The following is an 18,810-nucleotide window of genomic DNA, read 5'->3' as shown; positions in this document are numbered from 1 at the left end:
TATCTATTGGCTGTAAATTTAAAATATAGTAATTATTTGACTTAGCTTTTTATTTATGAAGTTCTTTCATTTGATATAGATGAATCGAATACTTTTAAAAGTGGGAGTTAGCTGTCATTGTCATTTTATAGTTTTGAGAAAAGTCTTAGATTCTAATAGTTTATGTTACTGTTAATAGTTTTATGTTACCATTAGCACTTAGGCTGTACAAACTATGCACTTATATTTGAGATTAGATGTGTATACTAAAACCTAACCGATTTGCATTAAATATGGGGGAAAGTCTGGTTTTTTGTTTTTTTTTTAATGTCTATTTTTGAGAGGGCTGAGGGGCAGAGAGAGAGAGGAGGACGGAGGATCTGAAGTGGGCTCTGTGCTGACAGCAGAGAGCCTGAGATGGGGCTCGAACTCACAAACTGTGAGTTCATGATATGAGTGAAGTCGGATGCTTCATTTAACTGAGCCACCAAGGTGCCCTGAAAGTCTGGTTTTAAATACAGGCTTTAACAAGTACAGTCTTATGAACATGAATTAAGTACATAAGGCAGACTAAGTTGTAGGTGTTATCTTCTGGAGAATAGGCCTTAATGACCATATAAAAGATATTTTTATGTAGCCTGTGAAAACATCAGTGATGGCATCAGTATAGTTATTGTTGTTACATGATTCTTCCAAATCTCTTGAAAGTAGTTTCTTCTGTAATTTGGTAAACATTCTCCTTCTAGTTTTTGACTAGTGTCTTCTCAATATTAAAGATATGTGGTATACAGTTACAGCTTGTTCTTGCCCTTCAGCAGGTAATCAGTGGTTGCTCATTGGTAATATTCTAATTAGCAAGGACCCAATGTATTTACGCTGAGATTTGCTGAATAATAGGCATTTTATAATCAGAGCTTTAAGGTAGGTGTTTCTTCTTGCTAAGTCTATCTTCCTGATAACTGGTGATTAGTCTATAGTGTTGGTAATAATCACAAACATGGCGTTGTTACAACCAAATTAGAATGTAGATCTAACCTACTTTAGCAATAGAAATACTGTTTTCTGGTTTTTTAACTTGCTTCTCAGATGACCTACTTTTTTTAGTGGATATCATGGATTTTACCTCATGTTACTGCTGTAAGATATTTCTGTTTCTTATAACTTAACTTTTGTAATGAGCTAAGATTAAATTATTTAATATTTCTATTATGCAAAGTTTAAACATAATTCACAGCATAATTATAAGGTCATGCATATATAGAACACTACAAAATTTCATTTAGCTTACATTCATTTAAAGTAGGGGCATTCTGTTTCAGAATGAAGGAGTATCTATTTCTACAGTGACCAATAATATTAATTTTATGATAGAATACTTTTTATATTAATTATACTCAAAGTAAGCTTTTGGTTAAATTTGTTTTTATCATCCTATTTTTTAAATTTATCTTTTTACAGACTTATAAGAGTGGGTAGCTGAAGAATGGGGAAAGGTTACATTTCATTTTATACCATATATGTGATAAACTATAGTGTCTTTACAAGGTTGGTCCCTCCATAGTAACTTACCTATATATATTAAACCTCAAATACAAAAGTGGGTCCTACGGTGTTTTTTCTAGATGGTGTGAAGAGGTACTTAGGAAATGGCGATATGATATTTGTTCTTGAGAAGACTGCCATTTAAAAATAACATACTTGAATTAAGTGTCTTCATTCCAAGACTTTATAAGATCTTAATTTATGGGTTCGGGAAAATTCCAAATATGAAGTTATCATATAGCTGAGTTTAAGGAAAATTAGTAAACTTTTTTCCCTGAGGTCATTGGTAGAAGCTAATTTAAAACAGTTCTTTGTAATAGTCACATTCACATTATGTCCTCTTTTTAACTTCTAACAAAAATTTTTTTAACAGGTGGAGAAAGAACCTGTGGAGTACATGAACTTATCTGTATTAGAAAAGGTAAGTCAGTCCTCTGCATGGATATTCAGATACAAAATGGACACTTCACAGTGTATGTTAAATTTTAGTGAGATGTTAGATGATTTGGACTTAGAAAGTATACAGTTTAATAAATATTAACTTTTGGGGCGCCTGGGTGGCTCAGTCGGTTAAGCGTCTGACTTTGGCTCAGGTCATGATCTCACGGTTTGTGGGTTCAAGCCCCACATCAGGCTCTGTGCTGACAGCTCAGAGTCTGGAGCCTGTTTCGGATTCTGTGTCTCCCCTTCTTTCTGCCCCTCCCCTGCTCGTGCTCTGTCTCTCTCTCTCTCTCTCTCTCTCTGTCTCAAAAATAAAAAATAAAAACATTAAAAAAATTTTAAAAATATTAATTTGTTATTTTTATTAGACTTAAGCATTCATAAAGTACCTGTTGTTTGTTATGTGGTTATTGAGAGTTGTTACTTTATGTTTAGTTTTGTTGGGCTGATAAAGCCTGGTTTCTTAGCATGTTGGTTATTAGACATGGTGCTGAGGCAAAGAATGGAGGGTTTGATTTTTGTTCCCTTTCAGAATCTGGAATCTGAGTGCATGCTGATCTCCCATTGACTTCTGTTCTATTACTGTACCCCATCAGAGAGATGTGAGGAGTTGGTTGAAATTCAAATCGGGATCATGTCCAAAGACCACAACATCCTTTGACACCAACAACTGTCTATGCTTCCTTAGAAGGAGCCACCTGACAACTGGGTGGTTCAACAAGGTGGCCCCAGGAAAGGTAATTCAGTTATTAGGTGGGAGGAAAGGAATCAGGTATTCTGTAGATTTGGAAGAATCAGGAGAACCTTGGGAGTCCCCACACACATGAGTAATCCCAGATCGGTGACGTGCTGTGAGGAAAGGAAAAGGTATACCTGGGGAGGTCAGGGGAGGAAATCCTTATAAATTCCATACTCTTTTCTATTTTGAAGCTTGGGAGACTTTATTTTTCTTACATCTCTCTTAAAAACTGAATTCGCCCTCCCGTGTCTGGCCAACTAGCAGCACTTTTGTCCCTAATATTTCACCCTAAGGAGGTTTGAGGCGGTGTCAGTATTTGTGTTAGGTGAGTCTTACTGGCATGCCAGGAAAATTGAGCATATTTTCAGTAAGTCTTCAACATGTCTGAAAGCCTCAGCTTGTTTAGAGTTGAAAGCAATTTATAATCCTTTGTAGGGGAATTTGTGTGAACATTATTGACGTGGTCATGCTATGGTTTGTGTGTCACTGCCTGTGATTGCTGTCCATTTAAAAACAGTCTCCTTCCTTGATTAAAGTGTAGTTTATCTATATTACCTTTCTTCTGGTAACACAAAGGAGAAAATCGAAGTCCATTCCCCGAAATCTCCAATTTTTTTATTACGGGGTTCGTGCTATCATCATTGTTGATTTGTACTTCTTACCTAAAATGAGAGAGAGAGAGAGGGGACAAATGTGTACATTGTTTTCTTCCTCTAGGTCAACATTTTGAAATCTTCTTCTATAATCTATTAGCCCAGAAATTCTGAAGATGTTGTAAATAATTTTACAGTTATTACCTTGTCCCACCAAAACTTTTTAAAACACAGAATTTATTTGGCGGGACAGCAGAAGACACCGTACAAAGCAGTTGGAATCAAAAGCTGTTAAAGCTGGAGTTAGGAGAAATGAGGATCAAGACAGGAATAGAGACAGCTAGAAGAGAGGAAGATAAATGCTCAGAGGGTCTTTTGTGACTACAGTGGGAACATAAAGCTGCAGTGGAGAGAAGAGTACAGATGGGATAGATGATGGTCTGAACATACCTTTTTATTATGGTTCTTCTTTTACTCTTTATTGCTGTCTCGATTCCTATCCACATAATGCCTTGCCCAGATTTCTCTCCATTATAATAGTCCAGCTTTTTCACTTTGTCCTGCTTTCCTATGGAATTTTAAGTATGTGATTAAAATTTCAAAAAATTATACAGTAGCCATGTCATGAAAAAAGTGTCTCAATCTCTGTGTATGTCCTCAACATCCAGTACAGCGCCCTATCTCAGTGGATGGATGTTCCATAAATATTTAAATATTTCAAAATTAATGCTCAGAGCTAAAGCTTTTGCACTTTAAGCTGGACTTTCATAGAGTAGAGGATATGGAGGTTAAATAAAGTAGAATAATTGTAATTAGTATCAGTGATTCTGGTAAAATGGCATCTCTCATGACATATTCAGCTTCTTTTTACCTGTTTGGCTGTCTGTCTCCTTTCTGGCTTCTTTCTTCTGTCAGACCTTCAAATACCAGAATGTATCAGAGTTTGGTCCTGGGCTTACTTCATTTTTCCATCTTTTCCTTCTGTTTGATTTTATTTAGTTTTCTCTTAAATGCCACACAAATGTATCCATCCGAGCTGTCCTTGAGCTCCCGGTCTTACATCCCCTACTTACTTGGTACTTCTATCTGGATGTCTGTCAGAACAACAACTTGACATGTCGAAAATGCAAGTCTTGATTTTCTCACGTGAGTCCATACCTTCCTCAATCTTCCCCATCTCAGCAAATAAAAAACAGTCTATCCAGTTGCTCAGGTCCTAATTTAGGAATAGCTGCATATTTCACTTTGTCTTTCCCATTTAATATATTAGCCAGCTCTGCCATTTCTGCCTTCAGAATTTTAAACCATCCTCTTTTTTCCATCCTGCTGTTATCATTGTAGCCTGGGTTCCTATCTTTCTTGTCTACACAACTGTAGTAGTTTTCTGACAGGTTTCCCTGCTTCTACTCTTATCTCCTTACAGTACATACCAATGATGTAAGTATAAATCAGGTTTAGGGGCTCCCAGGTGGCTCCGTCAGTTGAGTATCTGACTCTTGATTTTGGCTCAGGTCATGATCTCGTGGTTCATGGGATCAAGCACCACCCCTGTTGGGTTCTGTGCTGACAGCAGGAAGCCTGCTCAGGATTCTCTCTCTCCCTCTCTCTCTGCCCCTCCCCCGCTTGCACGCAGGCTCTCTCTCTCAAAATAAGCAAACTTAGAAAATATATGTATGTATATGTGTGTGTGTGTGTGTGTGTGTGTGTATTATATGTATGTATCAGGTTTACATGTATTAAATCTATATCAGGTTTTTATTAAATCAGGTTTTAAATGTATGTCCACTTTTGTGGATTTCCATTATACCTGGAATAAAATCAAAGTGCCTTACCCTGATCTACAAAGCCTTATGTTGTATTATCAACTCAAAGTCCAAAACATCATCTAAATATCATTAACTCCTCATCTAAAATCGTTTACATCAGGTATGGGTGAAACTCTGGGTATGATCTCCTGGCTTAAAATTCCTGCCCATCTGCAGACCTGTGAAACTAGCAAACAAGTTGCCTGCTCTCCAAATACAGCGATGGAAGAGACATAGGATAGCAGTTATAGACGTTGCCACCCCAAAAGTGAGAAAATGGAAGGAGGAAAGGAGTCACTGGTACTAAGCAATTTTGAAATGCAAGTGGGAAAAACCTGTAAGTTTCGTGGCCTGGAAATAAAACTCAGCCTGAGGTCTGAGGCTGTCTACCTTTTAGGTTTAAGACTGTACCCTTGGAGTCATCCTTCCTTTTTCTCGGAAAGTAGCATATGTCTGCACTGGTTTTCTGCCTGTAGGATTTGGGGAGGCCATTAGTCTTTCATTTCGTCTTCTTGACCCTTTCAGTTCAAGCTGGCAGTGATTATATATACTCTCAAAAACCTCATGAGTCTTCTCATTATGTCATGGGGATTCGTTCCTTTAGACAACATGCCTCTCCACAGCTCTTTCCTGGATAATTCCATCTCCGTACTTGGCTTTCACTGAGATGGCAGGGGAGATCCATGAGTCATATGTCTAATCTCTCTGGAGAGCCCTCTGTGTCACTGAATTTGTTCATTTTGAGGCACTGGCAAAAGGTTGTTTAGCTACACCCTTGGCTTTGTCTCCAGAGCATGCTTTCTTGACATTGAGTACTTAATTTTAGCATAATTTACAATCTGGATAGGCTGAGGATTTTCCAAATCATGAAGGCCTGGCACCTTTTTGCTTATAAGTTCTCTCAATTTATCCGTTTTCTCCCAAGGTTTACTATAAGCGGCAGGCCCCCTTTCAGCACTTTTCTTTGAAGTCTCCTTAGCTAAATATCCAAGTTCATTGCTTACAAGTTGTAATTTCCATATAATTATAGGACACGATTTAGCCAGGCTCTCTGCCACAAGGATCTCGTTTCTCCCATTTCCAGTAACATGCTCTTCCTTTCCTTCTGACCTCTCACCAGCAGCACCTTTAACATTTGTTTCTACAGTGGTCACTTTATGGCTGATTAGGTGTTCTAGACCTAAGACAGTATAGGCTTTTTTTCCTACTACAGTCCTTATTTTTTTCTGTCTTCACTAGCAAAATCATCATTAGAATCCATATTTCTATTAAAAGGCAATAAATATTTCTCAAGACAATTTAGGCCTTTGTTGTCATGCTGCTCATAATTCTTCAGACTTCTCCCCGTTACCTAATTCCAAAGCCACTACCACACATTACACATTTGTTACAGCAGCACCCCATTTCCAGGTACTAAAATCTGTATTCGTTTCCTATAGCGCTGTAACAAATTACCACAACTTTGGGGGCTTAAAACAACGCAAGCTTATTCTTTTACCGTTTGGGAGACCAGAAGTCCAAAGTCAGTTTCACTGGGCTGAGGTCAAGCTTTTCTTCAGGAGGCTTGAAGGGAGAGTCTGTTTCCTTTTCTTTTCTGTCCAGGGTGCCTACATTCCGTGGTACACATGCTTGCTCACTCTTTCTCTCTCTCTCTCTCTCTCTCTCAGAAGTATATAAACATTAAAAAAAAATTAAATGCATTTTTAAGCCCAGATAAAAGTTAGGGAACCATCAGTATTAAAAATACAGAAGGTCATCAGGGAAATGCAACATCAAAACCATGTTGAGATACCATTCCGCTCCCCCGTAGGATGGCTAAAATAAAAAAGACAATAACAAGTGTTGATGAAGATGTAGAGAAATCGGAACTTCATACGTGGCCGGTGGTATTGTGAATTGCTGCAGCCACTTTGGAAAACAGTTAGGCATTTCCTCAGAAAGTCAAACATAGTGTTACCAGATGACCCAGAAATTTTATTCCTAGGTGTGTAATCAAGAGATTTGAAAACTTATGTTCATACAAAAGCCTGTATTATAATAGTCATAGCATCATTATTCATAATAACCCAAGTGGAAAAAGCCTAAATACCCGTGAAGTGATGAATGAATAAACCAAATGTGGTATATCCATATCATGGAGTATTACTGAACAATAGACAGGAGTAAGGTATTGGTACATGCTACAATGTGGATAGACCTTGAAAACATGCTAAGTGAAGGAAGGCAGACATAAAAGGCCACCTATTATATGATTCTATTTATATGAAATGTCCAGAATAAACAAATCCATAGAGACAGAAAGCAGATTAGTGGTTTCCAGTGGCTGAGGGAAAGAGGGAATGGAGAGTGACTGCCGAGGGGTGCAGAGTTTCTTTTTGGGGTGATGAAAATGCTCTGAAATGAGACAGTGGTAATGGTTGCACAGCTCTGCAAATATGCTGAAAACCACTGAAGCTTGTACACTTTAAAAGGTTGGCATTTACGGTGAATTATATATCAAAGCCATTAAACAAAAACAGGAACTGAAAACTAGAGCTGTAGATTCACAGTCATAGACTTCTCATATGGTGGCCAATACTTAACAGGTAAGGTAGATACTGTGTGACTTTTAAATCTACCTAGAAGGAGGTACTTGGTGTCACTTCTGCTGTACTGTGTTGGCATATAAGCAGTTACAAGCCTGCCTGGGTTCAAGGGGAGGAGAGTCTTCACGGGGATAGTGCCAAAGAGTTTGTAGCCGTTAAAATAAAGTCACTACCATATATGCTTACGTTAGAAAAAAAGAGAATGAAAATTTATGAGGAGAAGTTGAGTGCAAGAAGTTAGAGCTATCTCATAAGCTCAGAGAAGTAGAAAGAAGGAATGACTACAAAGATAGCGATACAGTAAAGATCAACAGAACCAAAATGCCAGTACTTTGGAAGGTGTGAGATAGGTCTCTAGCATGGTTAATTAAAGACAAAATACAGAAGCCACACGTACCTAATGTTAGGCTTATAAAAGGGGTATAATTGCACTTACAAGTGAGCTTTAAAAAATCTTAAAAGTATTCATGACTTTTTGATGATAAACTTGAAGTTGTAGATGAAATGGACAATTTCAGAGAACAGTATAATTTAAACTAATAGAAAAGTTAAATTAATCATAGTGTTTTTTTTTAGGGAATTGCCATTCAGTCTTCAAAGAAAAAAGGACCCAACCTTATAAAAACTTCCAGAGCCTGAAAGAAATGGAACATCCCCCCAATTTACTTAATGAGACTAAAATATAACCTTGATACTAAACCAGAGTTAGTACAGTACGAGAGGGAAATACATACCAATCTTAGTTAGAAATCTAAATGTAAGTGTTAGCAAAACAAATACTGCAATGGTTGAGGAAAACATACGAACATATGACAAGTTGGACCATCCCAAGAATGTTGCATGTGAATCTGTTCATAAGGTTTACCATGTTAGTCATGTGAGCATCTCAATAGAAGCAGGAAAAGCATTTGATAAAATATATTATCATTTGTAATAAAAGCTTTTACACTAAGAATATAAAAAAAACTTCTTTAACCTAATAAATGACATGTCAAAAATAGGTAATAAACCAAATACTTAATGATGAAATATTAAAAGCATGAGTGTTGCTACTCAGCCTCATACTGGAGATCTTAGCTGGTACAGTAAGCCAGGACAAAGAAATAGAAAGTATAAGTTTAAAAAGGAAGGGATAATGCTAATATTATTCATAGGTGATATTGATTACGTAGAAAATCCAGGAGACTCCAGGAGACTCTATAAACAAATTACTAGACTAAGAGAGTTCCATAAATTTGATTAATACAAGATCACTATATAAAAATAAGGCACACTTTTATATATAATAGGCAACAAACAATTAGAAAATGCAATAAAAGAAGATTCTTAGAGTATTGTGATATCTGTAATATACCCAGGAACAAATTGAACAAAATATGTGTATGACTCTTACGGAGAAAATAAAAAAGCTTTATATCTACAGACATAAAAGAAAATATGTAAATGAAGAGATAAATAATTTTTATGGGTAGAAATACAGTATGTTTAAATTGGCCGTACTCTCCAAATTAACCTATAAATTTAATGCAATTCTAACCTAAAGCCCAACAAGAATTTTCAGGGAATGTACACATTAGTTCTGAAATGTATATGGCAGAGCACATAGCCAAGAATAAACTAAGATAGCTTTGAAGTAAAGGAACATAGTAGGGAGGTGGGTATATATTAATTAAAATACTCATTTGGTTGCTTTATCAGAGATCAAGTGACTGAACAAGGAAGGTTTTTTCTCTTTTAATGTAAAAGGCTAAGCTGATAGGATAGAGGTGGGTGATTCTACTTGTTGAGCTGCTTCTGTCTTCCTGTGATGGGCCCTAAGGTGTTGTGTTCCTTGGCATGTTTGAAGTTCCATGTCCACCTTCAGTCACCAGAACGGAAGGGGAGAAAGTAGCTCTTTTATTTATTTGTTTATTTTTTTGAAAGCAGCTCTCTTTAAGGATGTGATCCAGAGTTGCAAACATATGACTTCTACTCACATGTCATTGCCCAGATCTTAGTCACATGGCTATACATAGCTACAAGGGAAGCTGAGACTAGTTCTGCCAAGTGGCCATTCAAGCTAAATCTGGGAAGTTGATTCCATATCTAGATAGAGGAGAGATAGAGAATAGACGGTAGCTGGCAGCCATCTCTGCTTCGGTGACTTGCCCTAGTGTTATCCAGAGCTTCTTGTAAAGTTACAGTAATTAAAATTATATGGAATTGGCCCAGATAAGGCATATACTCTAATGAGACATGACAGAACAGAAGCAGATACTTATACACGGGAAACTTAGTTTACATGAAAGATGATATCACAGGTCAGAGTAAAGATGGATTACTTATTAAATGATGCTGGGAAAATTGGTTATCCATATGGAAAAAAATAAAAGTAGGTCTGTGTTTCATGCCATAAACTGAAATACTATTTGGATTAACTTAAAAACTTCTAAAATAGTATTTGAAATCATGATATGATTGCAGGGTGGGAAACAAATTCTCAAGTCACAGAAAGTACAGTCTCTAAAGGAAAAGGTTGATGAATTTTACCATTTTTAAATTTTAAAAGTTGTGTATAATAAGAGCTACTATAAGCAGGGTAAATGAGACAAGTCACAAAAGAGAGGTGCTGTTTACACTGCATATATGTGGGCAATGAAAATTAGGGTTCATAAGACGTAATGATCCCTGATGTATTCTTAAAGTTTCCTAATGTGTATGTGCAAGGCTGGGTAAAGGTGCTAGAGGAGAACATACAGAAAGGGCTGCCCTCGTGGAGCTTACCTTCTAGAGGAGGGAGACTGATAATAAGTAGAGAATAAGTAAAGCATATTTTAGGAAGTGAGAAGTGATAATGGAGAAAAATAAATCATGGTAAAGGAAATTGGGCTTGCAGCTTAACCTCTTCAGCCATTTAGGGTGGTCAGGGAAGGCCTTTTTGAGACCATGGAAACTGAATAGGGATTGGAATGAAAGGAGTAAGCCATGCCATTATCTAAGGGAAGAACATTCCAGGCAGAAGGAACAAGTGTGAAGACCCTGAGGTAGGAATGCTCTTGACTTGCCTGAAGAACAGAAAGAAGGTCAGTAACAAGAGTGACAGGGAAAGGAATAGATAGAGCCAGACAAGTAATGGAGGACTAGATTGTGTAGGCTCTTGCAGGTCATGAACGTATTTGGTATTTTGTGAGTGAAATGAAAGCCATTGAAAGGTATTGATGTATCTCGAATTATATTTCCCATTTGTTAATTAATAAACATTTCAGACACACCAAAAAGATACAGGGTAGTGAACCCACATGGACTCCCCACCTAAATTCAAAAATTATATTTCTTTTCTTTAAAAAATTTTTTTTAAATGTTTATTTTTGAGAGAGAGACAGAGACAGAGCATGAGTGGGAGGGGCACAGAGAGAGGGAGACACAAAATCTGAAGCAGGCTCCAGGTTCTGAGCTGTCAACCCAGAGCCTGACATGGGGCTCGAACTCACAAAGCACAAGATTGTGATCTGAGCCAAAGTCAGACGCTTAACCAACTGAGCCACCCAGGTGCCCCCCAAAATTATATTTATTTTCTGTGTTTGCTTCAGCTGTGCATACTTTTTAAGAGCCTAACGTAGTAGATTTTTAAACGTTCCAGTTCTGGATTTGTTTAGTTGTTTATATATGATAAGAAAAATATATGACATATGTATGATAAGGTGTAAGAAATATATATAAGATCAACAAATAAGAATTATATATATTCTTCTCCTTTTTACAAAAGGTGAAATACTATATATGTAGTTTTGTGTCTTGTTTTTCTTTTTCTTTAAACTGTGTACCTTAGGGGCGCCTGGGTGGCTCAGTCAGTTAAGCGTCTGACTTCAGCTCAGGTCACGATCTCACGGTCCGTGAGTTCGAGCCCCGTGTTGGGCTCTGGGCTGATGGCTCAGAGCCTGGAGCCTGCTTCCGATTCTGTGTCTCCCTCTCTCTCTGCCCCTCCCCCGTTCATGCTCTGTCTCTCTGTGTCAAAAATAAATAAATGTTAAAAAAAAACAAACTGTGTACCTTAGAGTCAAATTCAAATCAGAAAGAACATAGATCTCTCAGTCTTTTTTCTGGCTTCATTGTACTTCATTATGTGAACACAACCATAATTTGTTCAACTAATTGCCTAGCAATAGAAATTGCTTTGTTGTAAAATTTTTGCTGTTAAAATAGTGTCACAGTGAATTTTGTGGTCTACTTTTAGGTAGATTCTGAGAAGTGGGGTTTCAAAGAGTAATTCTTACATAATTGTATCACAAATTGCAAAAATCATGTCCTTATGCATTTTACTTGTTGACTTTGAGATACCTCTTTACTGAAGATATCAGAAGACAGGTGGATATCTAAATTTAGAATTCAGGGAAAAGTTCAGTATAGGAGATAAATTAGGGGGTATATAGTATTTAAGTCATGAAGCTATTTGAGATCACCCAGGAAGTGAGCTTAGGTAGAAAGAAAAGATGACCGACCAAGTATAGCATTAACATGACTTACACTTGAAAATTAGAAGGTATTTATGTTGTAGTCGTTGAGCGTTGAACGTGATTAATTTTTTTATCTTAAGGAGTTTATTATATTTGGAACTAATTTAAAAAGACAGTAGTTGTCTTGCATTCTGCTAGGGCTAACTGATTTTTCAGTGACTTTCTCAACTAAATGCATCTTGTAAGTAAAATAAATGTTCTCAGTTGATTTTAATATAGTGGTTCTTTTAGAGTAGGTAATGTAATAAGCTATAGTCTGTATACTGTGAGAATAGAAATAGTATAGTTGAATTACACCTTGAAGTGTTCTATTACACAAGACACTTGTGTTAGTTTGTGTTAGATCCACTTTTAAAATCTAGACTCATGCAAAATTATGATGTATGTAACATTTGTCTTAATTATCTCTTTCTTTAAAAGTGAAAGTTCTGATTTTTAAAGCAAAGTAATACTTCTTACATAGTTACTAAGAGCATTCCCCTAGTCCTTCTGTCCTTCGCACTAATCCTACTCTGCAGAGGCAAAGGCTTTCAACCCTTTTGGCTTTTTTTCCTGCTTATCTTCATATTGTAAATAAAATTTCTCTGTGATTTCTTGATTTTGAAAATATTTAGACATCTGTTGTTTTTCTGCTATGGTAGGTTAAGAGTTAGTGCTGGTAGATCAGCAGAGTGATCAGGTATGTGGTTCTGGAGTCAAGACTCCTGGGTTCTAATACTGCCTTTCTACCACTTTAATAACTTTGTGACCTTGGGCAGGTTGCTGAGCCCTTATGTATTTTAACCATTTTTTATCTATAAAATGGGATAACAGTATTGTCTTCTTCATAGGTTCTTGTGTACATTTATCGAGTTAAACCAAAGTCAATAATAAAATTTAATAATTTTAATCATTATGAAAGTGATAAAATATTTTTTAAACGAGCTTTTTATTTTTTTAAAGTTTATTTTTTTGAGAGAGAGCAAGTGTAGGAGGGTCAGAGAGAAAGAGAGAGGGAGAGAGAGAATCTCAAGCAGGCTCTTCACTGTCAGCACAGAGCCCAAGATGGGGGGCTCAAGTCTCATGAACCGTGAGATCATGACCTGAGCTGAGACCAAGAGTCAGACACTTAATCAACTGAGCCACCCAGGGGCCTCTAAAATATTTCATCCTGCGCATTCATTTGTCCATATCCCATTTCTCTAGTATAGTTATATTTCAGTTTCGTTTAAGTCAGTTTTCAGAATTTACATTTTTATGATCAGTATTATTTGTAGTAAAGCCTTATCATACAGCAATTATATTTTCTTTTCTTTTTTGTACAACTTTCACCTCTCCTCTTAAAATACTCTCTGTCTTGACTGTCCACTTTCAGGCACCCACTTCAGTTCCTCATTAACCAGAGTTCAGAATCCATGGCGATTTTTCTGTCATTCAGATTTTATTTCTGTTCCCACTCTTCTCCCCACCCCCCATATTGACATATACCTCTTCTATATCATACATCATTAAAGTTTTTCTGCCTCCCTAAGAAATAATGAGCCAGCATATTTTATTACTTATAATACTGTTAGCTGCTCTACCAAGCAAATCCCAAACAAATAGTGACTTGAACAGGATGAAGGTTTATTTTTCTCTTGTGTGGAGTCTAAATCAGGTATATCACGTTGCCACGTGGTGCTCCTTTGAGCAATGATTCAGGGGTCCAGGCTTCTCCATCTTGTGGCTGTGGCATCTTCAGTATGTGGCTTCAGAAGCTGCTGGGTTCCTCTGCGTCAGCAGAGGGTGGAGGAGAGGGACTGGGAAATGAGAATTCCTACGTAAGAGGTTATTACAGGCCAAGCCTGGAAGCAACACCCATTCCCTAAGATTTGCATCCCACCAGCAGTTCAGTCACATGGCTGCATCTGACCTCATAACAGGCATGGAGGTGTCAATCCAGCAAGTCCAACAAGTACCAAAGTACGTTCTACGTTCTCGCGTTTATCAAACAACCCACCTTAATATATGCCCACCTTTTCCTAGTCTTATGTGTTCTGTTTATGTTAATGGTAATCATCTGGCTAAATTCTCTCTAGATGTAGTTGTTTAACTGCAAGATGTGATTTCAGTGAAAGGATTTCAGGCTAGGTAGAAGAGGTTGATATAGGAAGATATAGTAGAGTTTTTGTTGTATTTTGTTTGAGCATGGAAGGGATCATGAATGTTCTGATTTTGTGATTTTCTTGTCTTGCTGTCCTCTTATTTTCTTCTCCCCTTCTCCACCCAGTTGCCAAAGGCCTTTTCTTTTCTCTCTTTGCAGTTTTTTCTTTCCAGAAACTGTAAGTTACAAAGGCTGCTCATTACCCTTTTCAATTATGCTTGCCCCTTTAACTCATAAGCACTTTGAAGTTCTTTGCCTGTGCTATAATCTACTCAATTACTTATTTATTTTTTAATGTTTTTCAGATTTAGGATGAACCTCTCTTTCTGACAGTAGTTTTATTTTATTGTTATTTTTAAAAATGTTTATATATTTTAGAGACAGGGAGGGCAGGAGGGAGACAGAATCCCAAGCAGGCTTCCTGCTATCAGCACAGGGCCTGACATGGAACTTGAACTCACGAACCGTGAGATCATAACCGAAGCCAAAATCAAGAGTCAGATGCTTAGCCAGGTACCCCAGTTTCTTTTCTTTTTTTCTTTTTAATTTTTTTAATGTTTATTTTTGAGAGAGCAACAGAGACAGAGCACGAATTGGGGGAGGGGCAGAGAGAGACGGAGACACAGAATCTGAAGCAGGCTCCAGGCTCTGAACTGTCAGTACAGAGCTGACCCAGGGCTCGAACCCACAAACTGTGAGATCATGACCTGAGCCGAAGTCAGACACCCAACTGACTGAGCCACCCAGGCGCCCCTCATTCTTTTCTTTCTTCCTTTCTCTCTCTCTCTCTTTGAGACTTTTTGAGGAAAATAATATATTATTTTTAAAAGTTTAAAGTCTTGTATTAAATTTTAAAGTCCTATTTAATTTAAAAAAATTTTTTAAATTTTGTTTTATTTTTGAGAGAGACAGAGCACGAGTGGGGGAGGGGCAGAGAGAGAGGGAGACACAGAATCCGAAGCAGGCTCCAGGCTCTGAGCAGTCAGCACAGAGGCCAATGCAGGGCTTGAACTCACTAACCATGAGATCATGACCTGAGCCGAAGTCGGACGTTTTTAACTGAGTGAGCCACCCAGGCGCCCCTGTTTGATTAATTTTTTATATGGTTGAGATAAGAACCCAATTTCACTTTTTATTTGTGGATAACCAGTAGTTCCAATACAATTTACTAAATATTTGTGGCCCCTGGGTGGCTCAGTCAGTTAAGTGTCTGATTTCAGCTTAGGTCACGGGACTCACGCTCACCTGAAGCGGGGCACCAACTCAAGAACGATGAGATCATGACCTGAGCCAAAGTCTGATGCTTAACCGACTGAACCATGTTCAATATCTGTGCAAATCCAGTAAAATTAGTAGTCTTCTATTGTAAGATCAACACTCAAATGTAAAATACTGAAAAATTATATAAAAATCATGCATCTGTAATACTCCTCTACTTTATTCTTTGGGACCACACACTATGTTATAAATAGTGTGCTTTTAGTATATATAATTTAGTTTGAATTTTTTTTTTTTTAAAACATCTACAGTTGTAATAGTTCTCCGCATTTATACTACTTTTGGGTGAACTGAGGAGACCCTGAGCCCTTTGGCTGTAACCCAGCCCAGCCCACAGATGGCACTGAAAGTTCTTGGCCTGAGAAAGAATTCAGGGACAGACACAGCACAACAAAGGAGCAGTACTAGTGGGGAAGTTTATTAATGTGAAAAATTACACTCTCAGGATGTGAGAATGGGTGAGCTCAAGAGAGAGAATGAGCTTGAATTGTGCACCCTGGGGTTTGAGTTTTTAGCTTTAATTTAATTTAATTTAATTTTATTTTATTTTATTATTTTTTTAAATATGAAATTTCTTGTCAAATTGGTTTCCATTCAACACCCAGTGCTCATCCCAACGGGTGCCCTCCTCAATACCCATCACCCACTCTTCCCTCCCTCCCACCCCCACCAACCCTTAGTTTATTCTCAGTTTTTAAGAGTCTCTTATGGTTTGGCTCCCTCCCTCTCTAACTTTTTGCTCCCTCCTCCTCCCCCATGGTCTTCTGTTAAGTTTCTCAGGATCCACATATGAGTTTTTAGCTTTTATTGATAGTTTTTAATTAGGGGGTAGAATATTCATTAACTGAGGTGCAGTTTTCTTGGAAGCAGGGTTTCCTTGCTTTTCTTCCTTGTTTGGTCAGGAGTTTCCTGTCATGACACCCGCCATCTTGGGCCCATTTGGTTTGATCTGGTTTCTTGTGGAGTGCTGCCAGGACAGGCCTCTGACTTTCTAGACAGCTGGCCATGACTTCCTCTTTGCTAGCCTCCAGGTATCCTATTAGAACCTTACTAACTGCCTACTCTAACAATACTATTTTCGGTTTTTTTGGTTCTTAGGGTAGATCTCTTTCCCTTTGACATATAGCGCAGTGACATCTAGAAAGTGATAATAAGAGACACTCTTGAAATGAGGGGACCGACAGATTTTTGTAGCTGCTCTGTGAGAGTACATGTTAAGCTTCTTTTTTTTTTCCTGGCTCAAGAATTTTCAATTAGGTTGTGAATTTATAGAGCCTTGATGGTAACAAAGAATAGGGCGTTTGCTACTATAATTACAATGACACTTTCATTTACAATTTAATAGAAGGTGGAAATCATGGTACTATATTTTCTTTGATTCATTCTCAGCTTCCTTGAACTTCTTAATGAGAGGTTTATGTGCACCCCAGAGGGAAAAGAGCCTACTGCATTGACTCACACTTGTTATTTTTAGTTTTATATTCCAAATTCAGGCTGCTGCATGTTAATATCACCATTAAGTAAGTAAAGCAGACCCTCAGTGTTTGAAGGGGGGGCCCTGGATTTCAGGAAATAAAGGGAAAGAATATATGGTAAGGGACACAGGAATACAAGAATCTGGAGTAATCATCATAAAAATGGAGAGCAAAATTCTGGTGACGACTATGCGAGAGCAAGTCCTGTACCTCACCATGTCCTACCTTTCTCTGAAGTACTTCTGTCTAAAAGTACCATTTTCTCTCTTTTCCCTTATTTCTCTTGCTAAAGTCTGTATTAGTTGGAGTCTTAAAGTATAAAACTGAAGTGTTTCAACGAATGGCATCTATGGACCAGCTCCAGGGAGTTAAACCGTATTTCAGTTTTTCCCAGCCCACAAGCATGATTCAGCTGTGTTACATACTCTTTAATAACTGACCCTGAGAAAGGAATAGAAGTTCACTTATTTGGTGCCAGGACAGAAGCACTGGAATGTTTTTAACTGCCCAGCCCTTGGTGCAGGGTGAAAAGTCTCTGCACACTTTTGCCCAGGGTAGATGTCTCACTGATCTGAAATGGGGATGTCCAGAACGTATTACCCATCCTTTCTTTAATCCTTGAGAGAAAAGGATTGGGGATGGATTCCTGATATCATCTTGACTAAATTAATGTCTTATATGGTGGACGTGAATATATACTAATTAATGTTGGTTTAAGTACTTACTTTACTTCATGAACTTCATGCATAAAAATGTTTATTGGTGGTTCTTTTGATCAATAAATTACAATTTCTGGTTATTTATGCTGGCCATGACCATTTTCAAGAGGAGGGAAAATATCTGCAGAGGACAGTTTCCATACATCCGTGAAAATGTGCTTCATCTTTTCCACGTTTCAATCCCAAAAGATAGATAAGCACAGAGAAACCTTTTAAGAAATATATCCACAAAGTTAGGGTAATGTATCTAGTGATATGGCTTCGATTTGGAGATGATTTCCTCCAAGAATCAGTTTTCAGCTCAGCGAATCTCTAATTAGTGTAAAATGTGAGTGGGCATCATTAAACATTTAAGTCTTTGGTCCACTTGGAATTTATTTCAGTCTGAGGTGTGAAGGACAGACCCATCTTTTACATTTATCTGTAACTGATTAAACAGTTATACAAATACCAGTTGCTGAATAATTTATCCTCTCCTTGCTAATTTGAAGTACTACTGTTATCATATACTATATTATTGGGCTTACATGGATCACTTTCTGTATTTAGATTTTTTCTTTTGCTGGGGTGCCTGGGTGGCTCAATCGGTTGGTCGTCCGACTTTGGCTCAGGTCATGATCTTGCGGTCCATGAGTTTGAGCCCCGCGTCGGGCTCTGTGCTGATGGCTCAGAGACTGGAGCCTGTTTCAGATTCTGTGTCTCCCTCTCTCTCTGACCCTCCTCCGTTCATGCTCTGTCTCTCTCTGTCTCGAAAATAAATAAACGTAAAAAAAAATTTAGATTTTTTCTTTGCTGATCTATCTTTTCTGGAATCACTAGTGCATTGCTTTTATTATTGTGGCTTTTGTTATCTGGTAGAAAAGGGCTTCTTGTATTATGTGTGTTTAAAAAATTTCCTTGATTATTCTCTTATGTTTATTTTTCCGGGTGAACTTTGGAATCACCTTGTCAAATATCCCCTCTTGTAACTTATGTCCCACTCCCTTCCTCTAAAATAATCCTAATGGAATTGGGTTACTTCTTAAATACATTTCTTTCC

At 37.6% G+C, this 18,810-nt stretch overlaps 1 protein-coding gene across 3 annotated transcripts in view; it reads left to right on the top strand.

Moving 5' to 3' along the window:
* The window catches only part of SYT14 (synaptotagmin 14), a 209,843-nt gene that overhangs the window by 12,637 nt on the left and 178,396 nt on the right, over window positions 1-18,810 (top strand). For 2 of the 3 annotated variants that reach the window (XM_078441345.2, XM_078441344.2), the window contains exon 2: window positions 1,895-1,942. In XM_078441345.2, the coding sequence (XP_078297471.1) occupies window positions 1,895-1,942 (48 nt within the window). Of the gene's footprint in view, window positions 1-1,894; window positions 1,943-2,527; window positions 2,700-18,810 lie in introns of those variants that run through there. The other variant, XM_060643922.2, reaches the window with a different exon arrangement.

Source organism: Panthera onca, chromosome F1 (genome assembly GCF_046562875.1).
Source record: "Panthera onca isolate mPanOnc1 chromosome F1, mPanOnc1 haplotype 2, whole genome shotgun sequence".
Classification (NCBI taxonomy): domain Eukaryota; kingdom Metazoa; phylum Chordata; class Mammalia; order Carnivora; family Felidae; genus Panthera; species Panthera onca.
The sequence above is the reverse complement of the archived record's forward strand: the minus strand, read 5'-3'. Positions and strand labels throughout refer to the sequence as shown.